This window comes from Hyposmocoma kahamanoa, unplaced genomic scaffold, assembly GCF_003589595.1.
Source record: "Hyposmocoma kahamanoa isolate Upper Pololo Valley unplaced genomic scaffold, ASM358959v1 78, whole genome shotgun sequence".
Lineage (NCBI taxonomy): Eukaryota > Metazoa > Arthropoda > Insecta > Lepidoptera > Cosmopterigidae > Hyposmocoma > Hyposmocoma kahamanoa.
In genome coordinates this window covers 13,302,116-13,327,295 of record NW_020653945.1, presented here as the reverse complement: position 1 = coordinate 13,327,295, position 25,180 = coordinate 13,302,116, and the positions used below count along the sequence as shown (strand labels likewise).

The 25,180-nt window shown below is 38.5% G+C and overlaps 1 protein-coding gene across 8 annotated transcripts in view; it reads right to left on the bottom strand.

Annotated features, from left to right (window-relative positions):
• Positions 1–2,542: 2,542 nt before the first annotated feature.
• LOC113233434 (inter alpha-trypsin inhibitor, heavy chain 4-like) overlaps positions 2,543–25,180 on the bottom strand; it is a 41,445-nt gene continuing 18,807 nt past the window's right edge. For 2 of the 8 annotated variants that reach the window (XM_026468561.1, XM_026468563.1), the window contains exons 13-21: positions 24,218–24,364; positions 22,500–22,685; positions 22,281–22,368; positions 21,496–21,513; positions 19,237–19,338; positions 18,787–18,912; positions 14,623–14,852; positions 14,338–14,483; positions 2,543–2,764 (exon numbers count right to left, since the gene is read on the bottom strand). In XM_026468561.1, coding sequence (XP_026324346.1) covers positions 2,713–2,764; positions 14,338–14,483; positions 14,623–14,852; positions 18,787–18,912; positions 19,237–19,338; positions 21,496–21,513; positions 22,281–22,368; positions 22,500–22,685; positions 24,218–24,364 — 1,095 coding nt within the window. In that variant the 3' untranslated portion in view covers positions 2,543–2,712. Of the gene's footprint in view, positions 2,765–14,337; positions 14,484–14,622; positions 14,853–15,433; positions 15,512–16,406; positions 16,479–18,786; positions 18,913–19,236; positions 19,339–21,495; positions 21,514–22,280; positions 22,369–22,499; positions 22,686–24,217; positions 24,365–25,180 lie in introns of all 8 variants that reach the window. The other 6 variants (XM_026468567.1, XM_026468565.1, XM_026468568.1 and 3 more) reach the window with 6 other exon arrangements.

The following is a 25,180-nucleotide window of genomic DNA, read 5'->3' as shown; positions in this document are numbered from 1 at the left end:
ATAGTATGTATAAAAAGAACTGCCCCAAGAACGGTGTTGGCAGTTGAAATCACCTAGAATAAGAAATGGTTTTGGAAGAATAGGAATTAAGTTCTTAATTTCAGAGAGGTTGGGTGTGGTATATACAAAGATACAATACATATATTATTAATAATAGCAGCGACGGCATCAATGACATCGCTGAAAGAAGGTAAGGGAAAAGACTGAAAGGAAAGAGAATTTTTAACAAGTATGGCGACTCCACCATACCCATCAGATCTGTCTTTTTGAAGAACTGAAAATCCAGAAACTCTAAAGGAATTGGCTTTAACCATGTTTCAGACAGACAAAGAATGCAAGGATTGTTGAGTAAATAAATTGAGCAGCATGGTGGAAAGGATCCAGCGACCAATCGGAAGGCAGAAGGAGAAATTCAGTGTTCCCAGTTGTCAAATCGTGTTTTCTACCTAAAATTCAGCAATAGCTCTCTCACCAAACCCGGACAAGGCGAAGAATGCACAATGCATAGTTTGTTAAAAAAATCTCTACACACATTATTAAACAGCTGTCTAACATTTTGCATGGATTTTTTTTTTCAAATTGCTAAGTTAGTCCGTTATTATACAGTTGTTCAGCTTCGTATGTAGAATATCAGGGCTTTTGGTTGTTCAATATTTTATTTTAAAAAACTGTACAGACTTCATTGGAAATACTTAAACGATAATTAATTCTAATACAAAGAGGCACTCAAAGGCACTCAAAAGTACTCAAAGGCACTCGCTAGCAAACAAAGGCACTCGCGGGCTCTGAAACGCATTATTCAAGGCACTCAAAAGCACTCGTGGGCACTCAAAGGCACTCGCGGGCTCTCGTGGGCACTCAGAGGCACTCGCACGCACTCAAAGGCACTCGCACGCACGCCTTGCTAACACGCACATTTCTGGTGGAATCGCAGCCTAATCGAATCTTTTCATGTGAATGCTCGCCGGTGAAGGAGGTAGTTTGTAATGTAATGCTCAAAAACTAATCTTCACAAGCGAATACTCGCCGGTGAGGGAGCGCCCTTACATAAAACAATGGCAAAATGAGAAGTACTCGCACGTAATTATTTAATAAAAATGAATTCTAATGAATTTTATTATAAAAAACACAAAAATATATTTATCCATGTTTTAGGATAAATACTCAGTAAATAAAAGCGGGTATTTACTGTATATTTATTCTTTGACGTATATTTATCGGATAAAAACCCATCTCTAATCACGATCGATGCACGTCCAGGGCGGCGGGGGGCCGGCAACGCGGACTTCGCTCGGCTACCGTGCGGCGGCCGCGCGGGGTGTGCGCTATGAAATTCGTGTCGAATAAATGCGCCCTTAATGTATGTCTCCTATTTTTATTTTTTATACACATACTGCTAAACATGTATGTATGAATTTTCAAAAATGAAAAGTTCAATTCAAAAGAACACAGGTTTTTTTACGCTTATGAAATATACTGCTGGGCCTGTGCCCAGCAGTATATTTCTGTAGTAGGTAGTCGATAGACTTTCATCGACTACATTCACTACATTTCGTAGCTATACATATAAGATCATTGTAGCTATGGCTAAGACTACAGTTGTAATAGGAGCAGAGAACAAAAAAGTAACGAGAATGGACACTCTCCGCCGCTCCCTTGCTTTAGATATCGTACCACGCCCCGCACATTGACGATCACATTGACTAAACGACAACAAGGCTGTCGACGAGCCGTTTTCGCGCAAAGACGGCATTGATATTTGAGTATAGTTTTCATTTATTCAATACGAAACTTTATGTTAAATAACGTCATTGTACGTTTTTACGTACGCTACTATTTAATATAGCTACAAGCAGCAACATAGAGTTGTTAAAACCACCGAATATTAATTTATTTATTTATTTTACTGTGAAAATTTATTAATTACTATTTCGAATTCCGGATTTCCGGAAATGGTTTTACTGCATCGTTCACGCACACATTTGCGTGTGTACAGATAGCGCTTTGCTGTATGTAGTAAGTAGGTAAATAACTTTCGATCGTTGTATGGAGTGTCCGGGGTGTGATAGGAGTCGCAACACTCATGGATTAAGTTCATACCCACAAAGCACTTTGCAATTGGTTCCTACCATTACTACTTGGACCGCATTTGTTAAATTGGTAAACAATAATGATTAAGCACGAATACATAAAAAGGGACATTTAATTGAGCTATAAAAGGGTGGCGCTAGTATAATTATTTTTAATAGTTAGACTAGCGCCTATAAAGTGCGCATAGTATAAAGTGCGCATTTCACCTGCATGACACCTGATGGAAAGTAACGATGAGGTCGACGATGGAGCGTGTATACCTAGATAATGCCTATTGACTCTCGCCTTGATAAGGCTCAAGTTATAGCGTTCAGGGAGTAAATCCGCAGGCAGTGAATTCCACTCCATTGCCGTTCACTATACAAAAGTAGAAGAGTAACGCTTTGTGTGAACCCCTGGAAAACTTTTCTGAATTATTAAGACTCGTAATTAAAAGTACACAAATAATTAAAAATAATTTATTTTAAAGGTACAAAAGTTGTTACGATGAAGGACATTGGCGTATAGCACAAATCAAGTAGCACCTATGCTAATAAATGTTGAATCACATTTAGTTCCATTCAGTCACACGAGCTATTCTTACTATAATAGAAACATAACGAAGACGTGACCTGAGTCTCGCTAATTCGATTTCACATCCACCATATCACTTGGACAACATATTCCCGCGTATCTGTGAACAAAACAGTATCAAATAATTAAATGAACCCATCAGTCACCACACCTTTAATTCAAAGTAAAAACTCTGTAAATATTATTAATAGGTGCCTCCTTCTCCCCTACTTACACCAAGTACCAAGTAGGGGAGAAGGAGGCACCTTTGAACAGGGGCAACGCATTTGTTTCAATGCGTTTACTCAGTCAGTTTGAATGAAACTGTAGTAGGAATAATTATCTTATTTAATTAATAATTGTTGTTGCTAAGGTTTGGTATTTTAATTAATAATTGTTGTTGCTAAGGACAGTCTGCTGGACAAATATTTAGACCTGCACGACGCTCAGTTCGGCTTTAGGCCAGGGCTTTCCACAGAAAGCGCCATATTATGTCTTAAGTAGACTGTCCGATACTACACAGACAGAGGCAAGCCAGTTTTCTTAATCTCTCTAAAGCTTTTGACCTGGTGGTTTATAATATTCTCTGGGACAAGCTCGAGAAGGCAGGCGTACATACGGACCTGATAAGTGTGCTAAAGTGCTGGTACACGAACCAGCAAAATAATGTGAGGTGGGGAGGGACTCTCTCGGATGCGTACAGGTTGGAGTGCGGGGTGAGGCAGGGGAGTTTGACCCCGCCGAAGCTCTTCAACCTGTGCGTAAACGAGCTGATCGTTGGACTCAGCAGTAAGCCTGTCGGATGTCGTATTGACGGCAACACTCAACAGCGTAAATAACATTAATTATTATGCTGACGATATGGTGCTGCTGGATCCAACGGCGGACTCTATTGCGGAGCTCCTTCGGTTTTGTGAGCTGTATACGAGTACTCACGGCCTTACATACAATTATGTCAAGCGTGAATTTATGGTCTTTGGGATCCCCGGTAGAGTGATGTTTTATGAACCTAGAATTAATCTAAATGAGGTGGCACTAAAGAGGGTGTGCTGATTTAAATATGTAGGACATTACTTGGCGGAGGATCTTAAAAACCAAACTGATATTGGGAGTTGGCTGCCAAATGTAATATCTTGGCACATAGACTCGCCCGCTGTAGTGAGGAAGCCAAAATAACTTTATTCAAGGCGTATTGTCAATCCTTTTATAGAGGTGGTCTGTGGGTTAACTATACGCAGAAGGCACTCGGCACCCTGCGTGTTCAATATAATAACGGTTTCAGGATGCTGTTGGGACTACCGCGACATTGTAGCGCATCGTCGATGTTTGCTCAAGCGGAAGTAGACGACTTTTTTGCTGTGATGCGAAAAAAGACTAGACTGCTTTCTAGTCCTAACAGCATCCTGAAAACGTTTGCGGCTAAACTCAATGAGTCGTCTAGGTTGTGGTGAGGTGATGGGGTAATCGGCGGCGCCTCGAGCGAAATAATGTGTGTTTTTATGTTTTATCTCTGTGTTTACTAACAATAGTCATAAGTTTGTTAGATGAACTGTAACTATGAAACATGCCTACATTGCATCTCCCGTGGAAACATCGAGTGACACATATGTTGAGCAATCTACATGCAAGCCGTGTGGCCGCCTGGCATTTTCCGTGAAGCAGCGATTGCCACATGCAACCCGCCTGATTTGCCGATGGTGCATCTTCGCCTCGTGGAAACCGCGACCGGCGTCGCGGCCCCTGCTTCACTCTGGTTCTCACATCGACCGAGCATAGTACTTAATTAGAAATAAGGATTATATTGTAATTTCTTTACTTCATAAATTAAATTGTTTTAAATCTTTTTCGGTTTTTTTTGAGTCCTGCGGCGGCGTCCAACATAATTGGCGCAGTCGGTAGGATATTCGAAGCAGTGCGCGCGCGTCAAATATTCTAAAAATCGAATCTAGTGACTCCGCATAGTCGCTGCTTGCACTCTCTAGTGCTTCGTCGGATATTCGAACTTTGGTAGGCACGCGGCCGTGGACTACACTTGACAATCAGTGGACCGAACGAGGATGTATATGTAAGTACATTGAAATTATTGTACTATTGTGTTGCTTCCCTGTATTTCCTATCCATCAAAATTTTCCATCGTAGGAAATCCGCGGACAAATCTGTCTCCTCAAGGCAGATTAATCGACATAGGGAATTAGATATAAATAGGAATTTAGACTCTCTAGAATCAGAGATAGACTTTAATTTAGATCAATTATTTTATAGTATCTATAGTTATTTCGAAATGGACCCAGATACAATTTATAAGGCTTTACGCCCTGTGCCAGAGTTCGATGGCAACCCGAAAGTCCTTACGAGGTTCATTAGAATATGCGATCAGTTAGTTATAAATTATATTAAGAACGAAGCAGGCGCGGAATTAAATAATTTGTGTCTCTTAAACGGTATTTTAAATAAAATTACTGGTAATGCTGCTAGAACAATAAATTCGAACGGAATACCCGAGAGTTGGCAGGGTGTCCGTAATGCCCTTATCAATAATTTCTCAGACCAAAGGGACGAGACAGCACTCTATAATGACCTTTCTTTACTTAGTCAGGGAGCCAATACGCCTGTAGAATTTTACGACAAGTGCCAGAACCTTTTCAGTACTATAATGACACATGTAACATTGCACGAATCCCTTGGCACCACTATAGAGGCCAAACGAGAGCTATATCGGAAGCTCACATTACAATCCTATCTAAGAGGTCTTAAGGAACCTCTGGGGTCTCGCATTCGTTGCATGAGACCACCCACGCTTGAAAAGGCACTGGAATTTGTTCAGGAAGAAATAAATGTTATGTACCTTCATCAACGTAATGAAAACTTTGATAAGAGGGGTAATTCAGCCCCGCACCAACAGACAGCTGCGATGCAGAAGGTACAACCTTTAATTCCTTTCTCACAGCCAAAACCATATAATTTTGTGCAACCCCAATCTAGCTGGCAGAGACCCATGATGCAGCAGCAGCAAAACCCTGTTTTCCATCCAAATGCTTACACTCAACAACGCTTGCCCAGTCGTACGCAACAAATGTTTCGCGCACCCCCGCCTAACTACCAACCTCATAACGCATTCAGGTTTCCCCCACGTAATGTTCCCCAAAATACGAGACCTCAACCAATGAGTGGTGTAAGTCATTTCGTATCTAGACAACTTCCGCATGGATTGACAGGCCATGATTGGCGTAAATCCGGAAACCCACCGCCTAATAATTATTTCATGGCCCGCGAGATGAATTTTAATGAAACCGCGGACAGTGATGATTTATATTACTACCCTGACTACTACGGAGAAATGACCAACACCCCTTACGATGACACTTGTTATGATTATACTCAAACTGACGCCGAAAATTATAATATGTATGACCATGACCATGGACAGTATTCAGAGGCGACGCTTTCCTTGGAGGCTCCCCCGCCTTCAACTAATAAAAATCAAAACGAATTGGGTTTTCACAAGGGTCGTACCAACCCCGAACCAGAATAGAAGTTAATTTGCAGTCTAGAAGGGAGCTACGTTATATACAGATATCTGAACCTCCCCTCAAATTTCTAGTAGACACCGGGGCAAATCAATCATTTATTAGCCCCGAAACAGTAAAAGGGTACTTCTCAGGACTGCCATTGAATTTTGACCCCTTCGAGGTTACTAATTCGCGCGTAACAAGTACACACGATTATTCAATTACAGTACCTAATTTCCCGGAATTTAATTATCAAAAGGATATAAAACTCTTTGTGTATAAATTTCACAACCACTTTGATGGTTTGCTGGGCTTAGATTTATTAGACGGAGCTCAGATTGATTTAAAAAGTAATTTCCTACTCACAGATCATGCAAGCATACCCTTATCTAGCTACACATGCAGAAAGGCCAAGTTTCAGGAAATAATTCCTGCCAATACGACAAGATTAGTTAATGTTCCAATTTATAATACTGACGGCGACGTGTATATTCGCGAACAAATAATATGTAACTGTATTATTCACGAATGTGTTACTGCAGTTACCGATCAGACCGGCATCATAGAAATAGAAAATCCCACTAATTCCGACATAGTTATTACTCTCGATAAAACTGTACAGTTCGACGTGTTTAATACCGAGTGCACGAGCACCGAACAAGACCCCGATCGAGTCAATGCAGTGCTATCAAGACTGCGCACCAAACATTTAAATGCCGAGGAAAGAGCCAACTTAGAGACTTTATGTGGACGATACTCAGACGTTTTTTATATTGAGGGAGAGACTTTGACATTTACTAACAAAATCAAACACCAAATCAAAACGACAGACGAATTACCAGTTTATACGAAGAGCTACCGCTACCCGTACGTACATCGACAGGAGGTGAGAGATCAAATCACCAAGATGCTCGATCAAGGCATAGTTAGACCTTCTGATTCCGCTTGGAGTTCCCCAATATGGGTAGTTCCAAAAAAGGTCGATGCATCCGGAAAACAAAAGTGGAGGCTAGTAGTAGATTTTCGTAAACTTAACGAGAAGACCATTAACGATAAATATCCCATTCCAAATATTTCAGACGTCCTCGACAAGCTTGGCAGGTGTCAATATTTTAGTACCCTAGATTTAGCATCAGGATTTTATCAAGTTGAGATGTGCCCGGGCGACATACCCAAAACCGCGTTCAATGTCGAGCACGGACATTTTGAATTTTTACGCATGCCAATGGGGTTAAAAAATTCCCCATCAACGTTCCAACGGGTTATGGATAACGTGCTGAGGGGCTTGCAAAACGAAATTTGTTTAGTTTACCAGGACGATATCATCGTCTTTAGCACTTCATTGCAAGAACATATGATAAATTTGGAAAAAGTATTTAACAGACTGCGTGAATCTAACTTCAAAATTCAAATGGACAAGTCCGAATTTTTGAAGTTAGAAACCGCTTATCTAGGACACATTATTAGTAGAGATGGTATTAAACCAAATCCTGACAATATCTTGTCGCTATCGCCGCTATCAAAAATTATCCAATACCAAAAACACCTAAGGAAATAAAGCAATTTCTGGGACTTCTGGGATACTACAGAAAATTTATTCCTGACTTCGCCCGCCTCACTAAACCCATGACTAAATGTTTGAAAAAATCAAATAAAATAACATTTGACTCCGAGTACACGGACTGTTTCGAAAAATGTAAGACTTTACTGACTAATGACCCGATTCTGCAATAAGTCCGGGGACTTTGACAAGGATTTTGTGTTAACTACAGACGCATCCAACATAGCATTAGGCGCTGTACTTAGTCAAGGCCCTGTAGGTTCGGACAAGCCCATCTGTTATGCTTCCCGCACATTAAACGACAGTGAAACAAAGTATAGCACTATAGAAAAGGAGCTCCTAGCAATAGTGTGGGCCACAAAGTATTTCCGACCATATCTTTTTGGTCGTAAGTTTACAATTCTGACAGACCATAAGCCTCTCCAATGGATCATGAATATCAAAGAACCTAATTCCCGACTGACAAGGTGGAGACTTAAATTAAGCGAGTATGACTATACAGTTGTTTACAAAAAAGGAAAAAATAATACCAATGCCGACGCTCTGTCCAGGGTGGAGATTAACAATGAGGAAACTGACTCAATGATAGCTAATCCTACAGAACAACCCCCTTCTGACTCTTCCACTCAAACAGCTCATACCGACAATGAAAATCCAATACTTGAAGTCCCCAATACTGATGAGCCCCTTAATAAATTTCACCGACAAATATGTTTTACGATAGTAGGAGACATTAAACGACGAACGATGGCAATTAAACCTTTTGACACACACACTCGTACATTCATACAAGTATCCGAATCCACCTTAGAGCAAGATGTAGTAAATGCTATTAAAGAATATGTCAATCCTAAGGTAAAGACCGCTATTAAAATCACACCGCCGTTGGGAATGTACTCTATCATTCCTGTTATCCAGAAAAATTTCAAAAATTCCTCTATGAATTTAGTCTTAGCAAAGACTGAACTAGAGGACGTTAAGGAATACCTGAGACAACAGGAAATCATAAAAAATTATCACCAAGGAAAAACAAACCACAGAGGAATTAACGAAAGCTATTTGTCCCTCTCGCGAAAGTACTACTGGCCGAAAATGAAAGAAGAGATTACAAAATACATTAACGAGTGCACAGTGTGTGGTCAGACGAAATATGACAGAAATCCCATTAGACCTCAATTCAATATTGTTCCCCCCGCGACGAAACCGCTTGAAATAGTACACATGGACCTTTTTACGGCCCACAATGAAAAGTATTTGACCTTTGTAGACGTGTTTTCTAAATATGGACAAGCCTATCACATAAGAGATGGTACGGCTATCAGCATCTTACAAGGATTACTACAGTACAGTACGCACCATGGACTACCTCTGACAATAATAACAGATAATGGGACTGAATTCACTAACCAAATGTTTGCCGAATTTACAAGACTACACAAAATAAATCACCACAGGACCTTAGCTCACGCCCCCAACGACAATGGAATAATAGAGAGATTTCACTCGACCTTACTAGAGCACTTGAGAATTTTACGACTCCGACAGAAGGACGAACCAATAATTAATCTAAATTATAATAATCTACCTAAGGATATTCGATTAATCAGTAATTTTAATGAATTTAAAAAGAAACTTTTATATTTCTTATTAAATAATACCTTTTACTCCGTGGCCGAATTTTTTGACATATAATTTACTGACATATTTTACCTAAATTATTTAATTAGACATGTGAGTAACATATAAACATTTTATTTTTATTATTGTAATGTGATTTGATATATTTTTTTATTAATTTGTTATTGTAGTTATAATTAATTTAGTATTGTATTTGACATTTATTAGAATTTGAATTTAATTGTACCTATATAATTATTTGCATGCCAACTATGGTAGAATAAGCTGGACTTACCTAGAATTAAGAACACAATGTACCTTATTCTGACAAATAAATAAATTGATTGATTGATTGATTGATTGATTGATTGATTGATTAATTTGATGCCATATGCAATTTTAGCTTACAATAGTTCGGTACACAGCTTTACAAAATGTAGGCCTCACGATATAATTCGAGGACATTTCGACCCAAGAGACCCATCTGACATCAATATGTCCGAACACCTAATGCAACAGTATATATTAACACACAAAGATCGAATGAAGATTGTATATGAAAATATAAATGAGTCTTCATTAGAAAATCGAACAAACATCATTAACAATAGGAATAGAAATAGGGAACCCGAGATCGAATATCAGCCAGACCAACAGGTTTTTGTAGCCAATCCTGTAGCTAACAGAAATAAGCTCGCTAAACGCTACACCCAAGACACCGTCCTTGCCGATTTGCCTATACATATTTACACTTCTAGAAAGAAAGGCCCCATAGCAAAATCCCGACTCAAACGTGTGCCTAAATCAGCAAAATTGTTACAGACTACTCCTGATGATCATTCGACTGACACTGGCTCACGAGATAAGACTGGAGAACCTTGACAATGGACCTGGTATTTTGCCTTTTAAACTTGGACAAGCTAGACTTACTACACACTATCATTCTTTCCTACAATTTATTGAAATGACTGACATTAAAGCCAGACTTGACTCTATAGATTCTCAACTTACACTATTCAAAGCTAAGCTAGATAATAATACATACTTCTTATATGAACTACAAATAGGATATCTATTCACTAAGTTGGATAAAATTCATAATCAACTTAATACATTAGAGCCCAATAGCTTAAGAAGTAAAAGAGGTCTTATAGACGGTCTAGGATCATTAATCAAAAGTATTACTGGTAATTTAGATCATACGGACGCTGAAAAATATAATAATGCTATACAAATTTTAGAAAATAACGACCAGAAATTACTGTCCGAAGTAAATGATCATATTAGTCTTAACAAAGAATGGATGAAACGGCACTCCACTTTACTTACGAAAATAGTAGAAAACCAGGAGAGAATTAATAATAGTTTGCAATTAATTTTAAATAATAGTATATACAGCGATAACAGTCTTCTTAAATACGCGCAGTTCGCTCAGTTACTGACGATAATCAGCGAAAACGCAGAAGATCTGTTCATAGAATTAACTAGGATAGAGGACATCTTAGCTTTTATACGTGCATCGAGCACCCATCATAGTATGCTAAGTGTAGATAATTTAAGAAATATGATAAGTAAACTTAAATCAGTATATAATCAGGACCAAGTTCTAGAAGGAGACTTGAGAGAATATTATAACATAATAAAATCCGGATATTATTATGCAGGAAAAAGGATAATCATTATATTTAAAGTTCCAATAATTTCCCCAGGTCAATTCGATTTCTATAAGCTGTCCCTTGTTCCTAACAAAAATTTCATGACTTTTATTCCCCCTTACCCATTCCTTGCAACCAATAGCAAAACTTTCATGTACATTGAGGCTGAATGCCCGAAGTTCAACCACCAGTACCTTTGCGAGGAAAAGGTCAATCATCTCCCAAGAGGACATCCAGATTGCATACAAGGTATCATCATCCACCAATCCCTAGACAAATCGTGCCGGCCTACCAAAGTAAGTCTCGACAAGGAAGCCATGGAGCAGCTAGACGACCAACACTACACGCTTATTTTCCCACAACCGACCAAGACGGAGCTACAATGCGGACGACAGGAGTTCATCACCCTGCATGGAAGCTATCTTGCTACCCTGCCACCAAAATGTCTTATGCGCACTGAAGAATTTACTATTATCAATATCAACGATCAAGTCAAAGGACAACCCTTACTGATAACAGATATACCTTACGACTACCAAGTTAACCGCCCCATGCAAATGCCACATATAAAACTTAATTCAATAAATCTAAAGGGACTACATGACATTGAAGATAAGATCCTAATGCAGCAACCAATTAAAATAGACCATATTAACAACCAATTGTACCACACGACTATACCGTTCTATGGAATACTATTGGGCGCAGCTATACTGACTTCTATAATTATTATACGGCGTAGTAACCTTTGTACGCGACTGAAAATTAAGAATCTCGCAAGTGAAGATGAAACATCAACTGAAAATCGCATCAACGAGTCTCCTGAAGATGTAGAACATCGGAGCCCGAAGTCAGCAACATTTTCGCTCCAAGTTCTCAAATAGTTGCCGATTTGAGGGCGGAGATGTTAGATGAACTGTAACTATGAAACATGCCTACATTGCATCTCCCGTGGAAACATCGAGTGACACATATGTTGAGCAATCTACATGCAAGCCGTGTGGCCGCCTGGCATTTTCCGTGAAGCAGCGATTGCCACATGCAACCCGCCTGATTTGCTGATGGTGCATCTTCGCCTCGTGGAAACCGCGACCGGCGTCGCGGCCCCTGCTTCACTTTGGTTCTCACATCGACCGAGCATAGTACTTAATTAGAAATAAGGATTATATTGTAATTTCTTTACTTCATAAATTAAATTGTTTTAAATCTTTTTCGGTGTTTTTTGAGTCCTGTGGCGGCGTCCAACATAATTAGTTTAAAATGTCTGTATTTACTAACAAGTGGGCATTGGATGCCAAATAAATTATTTATTTATTATTATTATTATTTGTTTATTCTTCTCAGATTGTTAGCTGGTTTAAAACGTATTTACGGACCGAAGTCAAGTAAATGTAGTATGGCGTGTATCTATGAGTTTGTGGTGGGTGTGCAATAAGATCCTACTTCGTCCTCTTCCATCTATTATTATTATTAACAATAATAACAATATTAATAATAATTAATAATAACAATATTATTATTATATTTAAGGCACCACCGATTCCCACACCTGTCAGTGGCAACGGTCAGTTTACGCGTGCCAAAAACCGAATGAGAGGTTGTGTTTAGTGTCAGCGTCGAAAAGTAAACATTCTCAAAAACTAATGTTATTTTGTGCCTACTGGGGCACATTTTTTTGAACACTAATAACACAATTTTTTTGAACACAATAGCTTTGAACACGTTTAGAGGTTCTGATTAGCTTCCTCTGCTAATATTTTATACGGTTTTTTTTTGTTATTTTTACTCTGTTTTGTACTATTCCTGTGATTTTATAATTAATTACCTAAGAAGTTACGTGTTTATTTCTTTTTTATATTGCAGTTAATAATTTAAACTTTAATTGAGTTTCGGTTCCGTCCAAACTTTTCTTTTGTAATAAATAGTCCTGTGATTATATATTTAACCAATTATCCATGGATTTAACTACACACACTGAAGAACTAAATAAATATTGTGAAAGAATTTTGATAACGGATTTAATAAAAATATTTCGCAATAAATTAGTAATTTTCATTTAAATTGATGATTCAAAGGTGCACCTGGCGGGTTCAAAACTGGCAGCTTTGAACATTTGAATTCTTCATAAAAATGGGAATTCTGACAGTATTATAAACTTTTTGATGGTGCTTATTGTGTATAATTATAGCCAAATAGTAGATCTAACTACTGCACCCAACAAAGGAAATAAATAATAATAATTTAAACCAGATATGTAAAAATGTGCCCCCTTCCCCCTACCAGATTACCGAAACCGTGTTGCTTCCCAAAATTTTAACTGTTGAATTATAGCAGTTTTCTAAATTAGTTTCTTGTAACGGGAAATATACTCGCGTCTATCCACGTGTTACCCAAAGGAGTTCACTTTTTAAAACCCTCTGTTGGGCATCAGTCTTATTTCTCAAATTCCAAATCCCACGCTTTGGCGCTAATCTCGTCTTGTCTTGCTTACAATCCGTACAGTAAATCACCCATCTCTTAAGAGTCCACGTCAGGTCGAATCCAAATTTTTCCCATACTAATACGGTTCATTTTGCTTGCGTCGAGCGGTAGGGATACTGGCTTTATTTCAGAATCTATTTTTTTATAAACGAAATTAAAGCCATTTGAAAAATGTATATCGTATAGTATACGTGTTCTATTTAGTTCAGTTGATATAAAAAAAAAATCATATGTACATATATATGTGAAGTACCTATTGACTACAGCGGTGTACTTGTAAAATTTCGAGGTAAGTTTGTATATTTAACGTGAAAATTTTTAGGAATCGTGTTATATAGTATATTAATCAGTGTAGGTATATCCTCGATTTTACGTGATTTTACTAAATGTTTTTTCCAAAGTTATTGATTTAACTCTTTCACAGTTCAGCGTGCTGATTGTGATTCAAATCTAGATAGTCTCGAAATCAGATGAGTTTCTGAGCGAGAAGATTTTAGAACCTGATTCTTACTATATCGTTCTAATTTGTGAGTTACATCAACTATTATTCCGACTAGAAATGTCGAAAGTGTCCGATCGGCCAGGTGTGAATCGCAATTGTGCGCCTCGACTCGAAAAAGACGCAGTTTCCGATCGGGAGAGGCAGTCAAAATCATTATCTGCATAGTCATGCAGACAACCAAAGCCATTTGAAGTTATAGACTCTAAACAAGTTGATCCTGTTGCCTTTTTCTAAACTTATTCCGTCTGTCATCACCACGTCGCGTCGCTCGGATAACGTATACCGGCTACAGCCGATTTAATTTAGGGATCTGATCTGAATCTCTGCGATGACAATTAGATTATTACAGATAGTATCTATAACACTTACTTATTTTCAACTTTGCAGTGGAACTCGGGATAAGTAGTCGCAGTCATGTTGACGGCGGCACTGCATCGCGACACATACACGCACAGGCCTTCTACGCTGTTGGTCGACGGAGCGCATTTTTGGTCACCACCAGCTTCTTTGGGTGGCTGGATAAAAAACAAAGTATATTGTAGCATTTGTTGTATTAGGACTTACACGAAACCACATGCTACGCCGACATAGATTCGTTCTACTTGGAAAATGAATGGAAAATGGAAATTGATGTATACTCGTATTACAACTTACATCATCAGCAGCGTTTGTTGAAAGTTCAAGTTCAACAAAAGTGTTTGATTGCGTGCCGTTAGGTTCAGATTTCGTAACGGTAATATTCAAGGTGCTGCTTCCAGGGCTCAACAGCTCCTGCAGCCATGGAAGGTTCTCAATATGGTATTTCTTCAGTGATGACTCCGTTGTAAATGACGGTGGCGGTGGCGGTGCCGGTGTTGTGGTGTATAATTGGCCGGCGATCCTGTCTGTGAAACATTGTAGTGTGATTTTATTTGTCTGTGTATCTTTGTTAACAAATCCTTAGTTACTTAGATAGATATTATTCTAATTCTTAAATGCTAAGAAAAGTAAGTTATCCTCACAATTAATCACTTTGCTCTATGAGTGCGAACAAACTTGACTTATAATTATAGACGTACATAAATTATATTTTCATACCATATAGACAAGAAAAGAGTTACAGAGAGATAATGAAAAGAAAAAGATAGCTGAAATGTAAGTATATAGAACATCATGTACATTGCAAATTGCGACAACGGTTTTCAAAATAGCTAGAACGACATTTTCCAACACGACGATTATGGCGACGGAATGTGTCCTACAAAGATTCATAATATTTATAATGATAATATTTTGCAGTTTTCTTGTCGAGGTGGGGTGTACGTGGAAAGTACAAACATGCGCTGCAATAATGTCCAATTCATCACTTCTTGTAGTTAGTACAAATAATAAGTATATTATCCAATTATACCACCTTTCAAATTTTAAAGATTTCTTGTAATATTTATGATGATATACTTGAGCTGTTTCGTCGTCGTCTACTTACTAGTTTTAATATTTGGACCAAATCCTTGATGCCAGGTAGTGTGAGATTGTCGTGAAAGTAGAAACTTTGAATGTTGCGCTGTAATAATGACATTTATACTATGTGGTAAACTTGGACATAAAATACCTGTTAATTTATGCACTAAAGTATGAATCCATTAAAAGTTTTTAGTGTTTTGGGTATTGGCTATGTATTATAGAATTGTACCTATAGGTATAAAGGGTGGGGAAAAGGTACGCCCGAGTTTGAGGCTGATCATTAAAGAACTTACGGTCTTTATTGTTTTTATTCAATTCGGTATATCATAGTGCAGGGAATTTCCTAGTTTGATACCAGGCAATTGGTGTGGTGTCTGGTACATTATTATTATTAGATAGATCGGTGTATTTTTGCAAAAAGTCCGCTATTTTCCTAAGATCGTGTTCAAACCTAAAGGAAAAAACTATACGACGAATTGAATAAAAAATAATCAAGACCCAAACTTTTGTAGGTTGTCCATTGCTGCCCCAAACTCGGACGTATGTTTTGCCCCACCCTGTACTATATATTTCTATAAATCTCTAAATAGTATCTATCTAATAATACATCTAACTTAGTGCGGTTTAATATTTCATTTTATATTACAAATTTTTGCAACAAAGATAGTTATGTAACAACTACAAACAGCTATGCTAAAGTATGCTCGAACATTCTACCTATTCCAAATGTACACGATTAAAGATATTATGTAGTTATTTACAATGTTTCAAACATGTAATTTTCATTCACACACCGCACCAGTACTGATAATACTTCCTACAAGAAAAATAAATAATTATTTCACATTTCACAAAATTGTGATTCAAATTGACGTATAGCTGTTGCTGAACATGGTGGCGATTGCAAGTTTATAGGGATAATTATTGTAGATTCCGAGAAGACAGATTATTGATTATAAAGAGTATAGAATACCAATTTAGTAAAAAAAACTTACGTCCACTGTGGTAGTTGCTATACATTGGACCGGGAACACCGACACGCCCTGCGATCTTATACAGCACTCTCTCTACAATATTACGTATAGGTTTATAGTTGCAAAAGTAATATGCATACAATGAAGCTTAAACATACGATATAAATGGCTTGAAGATGAATAGTATATAATATTTAATTACAATTTTTTTTACATGTAGTGCAACACAGACAGCCCCTATTAATTGCCTGGTGTTTAGTATACACTCCGCTTGCCGCTCTGATGCAGCAAGCGAATAACCGTAGGTGAAGCCTGAAATCAGCGATGCTGTCCTTATCCTTTTTGTCCACATTACTGTTCTTTTGTTGTAATTGTTTGCTTATGTTTATTTCTGTGTTTTGTGGATAAATCAACGTCATTTTATTTTATTATATTTTATTCATTTATAACAACGGGGCTCCTTTACCTTTTTTCAACTCATATAGGTACGCCCCAGTACTGCAGACAGCTAGGTCTTCCCTAAGAACGATATTATAGTATTATAATATTGTGTACATTTTAAATCTTCATTTCTGTTTTATTGTATGTACACGAGTCTTAAATAATGCAATGCAACAAACGTATGTTTGCTTTCAACATGCAGTCAACTAGACGGAATGAATCCCCTTTTCCGTTCTTCTATAGAAACCATGGCCCTGATTTTAATTCAAATCGGTATCGATCCGACCGGGCAGCCCATCCGCAATATTATACGCCTCGACTCGGAAAATCCGCAGTTTCCGAAAGGGAGAGGCTATCAAAATCAAGGCCATATCTTAAACTAGTAATCAATGATAGCATGAAACGGTTTGCTGTCAAACATGCGACCTTTTGATTATTTATTTATTATTAAAGAACTAATAAACTAAAAATAATGTGTGTTTTCTCAATTAACGTCCTTACTAATAATCTATACCTATTAATATTTAGGCGTTTGACTTTGAGGAAAACCATATTAATAAAAATTAAAGTAAATTACTTGGCTACTCAGAGAAGGCAAGATCGTGTAAAATAATAAAATGAAATAAAAAAAAAGAAAAAATAGCTGCTCTAGCTAGCTCGTGTAAAATTAATAAAATAAAGAACACACGAATGACAACCTTCTGAGAATGCCTCGTAGTTGTGTATGTGATTGTAGTTGCGTCTGTGCTATTTATATTATTAATTAGGTATATGCGGAGGGAGGTTGATAAAATTTACTGCATGAAAAAATATTCAACACAAGAACAGATATTTTGTGCGATATAAATTTCATAGCGTTCGCGGAATAGCCAAGCAATTAGTTCCTTTTTGAACCTTATTTAAAGTCCGAAAATATTCCAGGTAACTCAGGTAATTTGTATTTGTAGAAGCATGACATTGTATGATAGCGTAAACTACATTTGAACGGTTTTTCAAATGCTTATCGTAGTGTCAAGAGCCTCTTGTAAGGACAAAAGAAGTGATGTCAATCTCAGTTGCAAGTGAAACTCTCGCTATACCCCGAAACATTCGTTATTTAGTATAAAAAATAGAACACAGTACTACAGCGTAACTTATTTCTATATACTATCCAGCGGACAAATTGTATTGTGGTGCATCGCTCATTCGCATTTCTAAAACCAAAGACTCCAATAGATATCGTTAGACTAAACAGATATTTTTTTTATCTAAAAATAATACATAAATAGTGTACGTCTAATACCTGAATCAGTGTCGTGCATCTCGAACCATGAGCGCGTAACGCAGTTGCCAAAGCCTGAAGCATCCTGAAAATGCTGCCAGCCTTTTATCTGTGAGTTTTACATGCTATTGCCGTCTGTAGGTTACTAAACATGCGATTGCCTGTATATTGTTTGGAAAATGTCTGTTTATGCCGAATAATTAAAAAACGCTGTCGCAACTTGGTGGTACTGTTATGTACTATTCTTGTCTACCGAGTTTACGATAATTTTTAAATAACATAGTTTAGAATAGAGATTAGATACTGTCCTAATAGGCAGGAAAAGAAAAGACAAGCTCTAGGAAAATTAAGGTAGGAAACTTAAATTTCAATAATATTATTTACACCTTCTTGGTGTATTACGCTGTCCCACGATTTGTAGATTGAAGCGTGAGAACAAGATGTAGGCATATTTCCATTGAACGCTTTCCTTCCGTGGTCCATTGACCTTGGGAGGCTGCGTAATAAGTAAAGGACACGGACGTAAAAATCAATCATGGTAAGCCAAAATAAATAGCACTATGTTGTTTTAGTTAAGGTACTAGGTACATTTTGTGTGCATTTTTGTGGCAAATAAACAAAATAACACGTAGGTATCAGCGACGTTCTTGTCACATGATTTGTCCGGAGCCTTAAAAATGTAGCTATGTTAAAAATCACCTGTTTCAAACCGAATGTCACTGTCATGTTCTTCGTAATCGATCTGCTGACCCTCGACGTTTATCAGGTCGTCCATTGCCACGGCCTCAGGCCCTATGGCACACGACTTACATAAGAAGGCCGCCTCTACTTGAGACAACACCACAAAATTTGTGTTACATGACATATTAGTTTACTAAACTACTATTATTATAAGATTACAATTTTAATTTTATTGACAATTTTAATTGTAAATGAGCACGAATGCGCAATATTGGGTAATATATTTATAGTTGTGAGAAAGGATATACTCTAGAATAAGAATAGTTTGGGAGAAATATTTTAGGACAGGGCATTGTAACAAAAACACATTCTGAGAAAAGGGATATTTTGACCGATGAATGTTTGGGGACGAAGTCGTCAAAAACTAAAACCCTTATCTACATAAGATTCTAAACGAAGATAACTCACTGTAAAGCGCAGGCTGGCCGGGCGGTCCTTGGAATCCGGCGCCGCCGAACTGTGGCGCCGAGAGCTGCAGCGGGTACGCATTGAACGCATGCGACGATATTGCTGTGAAGCACAAACCGTGCCTTAAGCGTGCAACAAGCCTTTACGGGCAAGCCCATGATGAGTATGGTCACAAACACGAACACGTGAAGTTAAAAGCTTTCCTAAATTTTTCAAAAGGAATTTTTCATTTACTTGCCCTGTCTCTACACGTACTAAGCTCCCATATCTTTCTACGTTAGTTTTGATTATAGTGACCCTCCCTACCTACCCTTAGGGCATACGAGAAGGGCACTATAATTTGTGCGCGCACAGGAACCTTATAAGTTCAGTTTCTGACCCCAGATCAGTCAATGTACAGGGTTGTCACAGACCTCTGTCACTTGACTTCATCCGGTTCTTCGAGAGGCTAGTGCCTCGGGTGAGCCGCCCCGGGTGCACGTACAGTACCCTCCCTATTTTCCAGATATTTACCGGAGCTGTCTGTAGGCACGCTCACTTCCCGCTGAGCATTGGACAACTAGCGGTTGCCACCGCTAGGCGGTTGACTCTGAGTCCACTACCAAATCTCCTCATTGGTGGAGTATCTGTAAGGCACATTCACTTCCCGACGCCGAAAAACGATGTCTCTCCAGTTCCCAATAACCTAAGCGGCTGGAGGGACCGGAGGATATCTAGCTTATAGCTCTACTAGCTCTCCGGGCTATTGTCGGAGATGCCAGTCGCAGTGTCCTGCGACAATGTCTGGACATAGCTTCCAACTTAAAGGGCAACTCACGTGCTCCGCGCGTCTCCTCGCTTCAGGCCCTCAACTAGACCGCTACTAAGACGCGCTAGCTGCTCACGAGACAGACGCCCCGGAAACATGCAAAACCGGTGCAGACAAACATGTCCGTCTCTGCAGCTAACCACAAACCCCAGCGAGTCCATACCCAAGTCTGGGTCCACCAGAGACGCCCAAATGCGTATCACTGTATTGTAAGCAGTAGAGCTCCTTGTGAAAGAGTTCGCCCAGGGAAGTACTGCCACCTTACCTATTTCTGCCGCCAAGCAGTAATGTTAGCATTACTGTGTTCCGGTTTTGAAGGGTAAAGGTGCTGGTGAAATTACAGACACATGGGACTTGTCAACTTATGTCTCAGGGTGACGGGCGCAGTGGCAGTGCCCCTCAGATCTTTGCGATTTGAAGCACTGAGTGGCACTGTAACTGTTATGGACAGGCGTGTAGTTTACCATCAGGCGCACGACTTGTTCGTCCCGTCACTTGATATTATAAAAAAAATACACTGGCGGAGGGCTTGGCTCGGACGCCTGCTATACCCTGGTCTTGCCGTCGAGCTCGTAGTCTCTCCGGAAAACCCTATCTCTCGGGTCGGTAGATAGGGACTCTGCACGTACTGTGGGCCACAACAGCCAGTAATACCTACAAACTATCAAAATTATTTGTTGAATGTTGTACAAGTACTTATTATTATTTCCTTTATGGCAGTTTTATAAGAATATTATAAGAATTATGGCGATCATCGCCAGTGTCAGTTTAGTTTTTCTACAAGTACAGCGTATCAAATTTTGCAGTTTAAAAAAGTGATGGTTTGTGTAACTCAATGTGCTGTAACTGTGAGCACACAGGCAATTTAAGTTCATAATAATAGTTTTTCATATAAATAAATACTTTTCACTAAGATATATATTTGCTATTTAAGTTTTTAATGCTAACATTGTGTTAATTATATATTACCAACGTAGCTATTATGTTCGAATGTAGTTAAAAAATGTCTGAATAATACCTACTACATTGTAATATTACATTACGTTATATTGCACTGCATTGATTTCTATTGTATTATATCTTGGAGGATTATTATATACAAAATTAAACTAAAAAGTTGAAATTAAACTACATTATCATTGGTCATGTATAAACTTATCATTTGATTGTATGGACTCATCAACAATTTTTTTAAGTTGATTCCATGCTCTTTTTACTTAATCGAAAAATTTTGTTTTTTGTTCTTATTAATAACAGTCGTCAAATTGCAGGGCAATGGCGCCGTTTTCAAAGCTTCCCACAGATGTTGAACAAACACTTTCACCGATGACTTTGTTTCATTCCATTACTAACATTAAAGGGTAACGTCGGCTTGTAAATATATAAAGCGTGTGTATATTGTCTTGATTATAAACAAAACGAGTAAATAACTGTAATGCTTAGGTACTTACTGCTGAATCCGTAGTCATCTAAAAAGAACAAATATTATTATGGAATGTCTCTCTTAACTTGTCACATATACAACGTGTTGATTTGCATTCTCGCCATATTTACAGAGAAAGATATTTACAAATTTGATCCAAAGGTTATTGACTTGCACGGCATCGGCACTGGTTATTTTGAACAATGTCCTAAAATGCGCAGAAAGAAACGCATTTTAGATATGTTTTGTGGTGGGGGCGGGTTGGGGGCCCGGTTGGGGGCCCGGTTGGGGGCCGCGTTAGGGGCCCGTTTGTGGGGCCCGGTTGGGGGCCCCCAGTTGGAGGCCCCGGTTTGGAGGCCCCGGTTTGGGGGCCCCGGTTGGGGGCCCGTTTGGGGGGCCCGGATGGGGGCCCCGGTTGGGTGGCTCGGTTGGGGGGCCCGGTTAGGTTAGGTTAGAGGGCCAGTTAAGAAGCCTGATGGCTCCGAACCGGGCCCCCCAACCGAGCCACCCAACCGGGGCCCCCATCCAGGCTCCCCAAACGGGCCTCCAACCGGGTTTTACCACTCTTAGAGGTGGAATATTTTCTTCAAATATAAATGGGATCAATAGTGAGTGACTCTTTCCATTAAAAAAGAACAATCAAAATCAGTTCACTAATGCCAGAGTAATCGCTTAAGCATATAACGAAATGGTAGAAAATAGAATTTCTGATGCTTGATACTACATGTGCCTTAAATGCCCTTGGATATGTATGTTCACATGTTCACACAAAAATATTTTATGGAGTTATTATAATATTTAGAAATAACTTACTTGGCTTGTCAACAGATTCAGCATTGACAGCGTTGGTTGCGTTGGGCTTCACGACCACCAATGATGTCAATGGAGTCACGAATTCGTACTGTCAACAAAAAATAAGGATTTTTTTTACAACCCTAACACGCATTATTATTATTATTTCAATAGGGTACACAATTAAAATCGATCAGTCTATTATTTGATTGGTAACTTACAATTAAAGTAAAGACTGACCCTTAGTGCGATGCTTAAAGCCTTTTTTTCCGGTGTGTCCTCCTTTTCCTTATCAGCGGGTTGGTCGGCGGCGTCACGTTCGTCCAGCAATTGCTTGATGGTGAGGTAGGCCCACAGCCGCTCCAGAGGAAGGTACTCGCCTACGTTACGGGATACCGGCACTTTCGGGAAGATCTCATAGCGTTTCTGTTGATTATAATTTGTAAACAAGAACATAGTTAAAAATATGATAGGTAAAGTCATACCAAAGAGATGATGAGAAGTTGAATTAAAACACTTGTTTCGGGAATTAATATACTGAACGTTCTGAAATTACAACACGAACATTAAAGTTACGACAACCTCGGTGGCACTGTGGTCGTTGTAAGATTCTGGGTTCACTGTGGGACCAATTCAGGAGTTCATCTTTTCTAAATTTATTCTTGTCTGGGTGTTTAGGGTAGTGCCCCAGAGTGACTTCTGTTGCTCTGGTATTCATAGTACAGGGAATTCCTTGATTTGAGACCAGCCCCGCGGCATGGCTATGCATGATTGCGCGCTATTGGCTATCTAAATTAGATCTGATTGAGACAGCCAAGAGCGCGCGCTTATTTCAATTTTATCGCGCGTGTCGCGACTATTATGCGTAGCCATACTACGGGGGCAGATAATTAGTGTGGTAGTCTGGCATTATTAAAATAAGTTATCTTTTACATATCGAGTTCTTAAGTTTTCGCGATTGTTACACATAAGAAATGAAACTATTTTTCCGGATTTAAATTGTGTATATTTGTTTTTTTTAAACAAACCGACGTTTAGAAGCGAAGTATTTGTACCCGCATTAAATAACATATAGCTGTAGGGCTAGTACGACAGGGCGCGACTTGAGCGAGTGCGACATAAAGCGCGAGATCTATATGTGAGAAGAGAAGCATCTCGCGCTTTTATTTCGCTCTCGCGCAAATCGCGACTAGTTGTGCTAGCCCTATTGATTTCAAACACCGTAGCGTAAACAAGTCTGCAGTCTGCGAGCATGTCATGGATAAACCGACACATTCAATGAAGTTTGACAAACCGCAGATCCTTGCAAAAGAAGTCCGTTATATACCCAGGATGCTGCGAGAGGCCATACAAATTACAAAACATCCTAATTTCAACAGGGAAGATGGTTTCTCCGTACCATCAGTTTGGGATCCAGTATTTCCTGTGATGAAAAATCCCATACAGACATAAGACTGCCGTACTACTAATTAATATGTTTTAATTTATTTCAATGTCCATTACTAGTTAATAATAAATTTAAGTTAATAAAAATTGATATTGATAAAATAAAATGATTTGTAAAAGTTAATGTAGCGTAAATTGGAATATTCTTTGTAAAATTAAAAATAAGGTATTTAATTTATAGCTTTTGTAACTATAGTGAAAAATAGGGTGGTTTGCTTTAACATTAGACATAGCTGGTTAATGACATTACCACCTCAGTCAACCATGACTATGGGACCAGTAAAGGGCCCGAAACGTCGGTTTGTTTGAAAAAACAAATATACACGATTTAAATTCGGAAAAATAGTTTCATTTCCTTTCATCTTTTACATTTTTAACACCCCATCGGGACTACCCTTGCTAATGTCATCGGAGCTAGTAAGATTGACCGCCAACAACACAGGCATAGGTACAGGAAAATAAAGTAAACTAAACATTCACTTTCCTACAATATGATGGAAAGTTATACGTACCTTTGTGAAGCCGTCATCGACCCCGCAAATACCAATGATATGCGGGCTAATCTCAACTGCGCCGTCAGCAACGCGTCCGGCTACTACGGTCTCTCCACCCGAGTAGTACGTGCGGAAATTGTGCTTCGTTAATGAGTCTTTCTTCACCTACGACCGAAGAGGACTAGTTAATAATGATCGTGCTTGTTGCAGAATATCATCTATAATATCTAAATGAATGAAACCTATAAACCTATTTAAAAAAAACCTATAAAAATATAACAAGACAAGTAGGGTAACTCCATAAAAACGTAGCAGTGCAATAGAAGCGTTTCGCGCGGTGTTTAAAAAATGATATCAAGTACTGAGTGTCGTGTTTAACAAAGTGTCTTAACTTCAGAATTTTCGATCTTCTCGACTATACTGTACATGAGAGGTAAGTTACACACATTTTATTTATTTGTTTATTTGACAACTTTGGTTATTCAGCGGTTACCACTACGGGCGTTAAATGAGAAGTTGAACTGAAGTTTGTCCGAAATGAACTTTTATAAATTGGTTCTGATCTGGTAGTGTTTATTGTTTTGTTTACGGTGGCTTGAACAAAAGTTACTCGAATTCAGAAATTCTAATCACACTGCCATCGAGAAACCAACCCGCGATGCTTGTATAAAAATATAATTACGTAATACATTTAAACAAAGGTTATTTCAAAATAGCACGATAATACTATACATAAGTTTACAACCTGTAGGTACAATTAAGATAATAATGTGACAACTCTACGCTCCGAACGAAGTATAGGCAGGAATTGCCCTACTTGTTATACTATGATGAAACGAAACTACCACTACTTGTAGCAACACTATACTGTTTTTCCGAATATTCAAGGTACTAAGTATTCTTGTATTAGTAGTCTGTATTTGATGCTGTTTATGAACTTCATTCAGATATGAGACGTTTATTAATAGCCAAGTTTGTTCA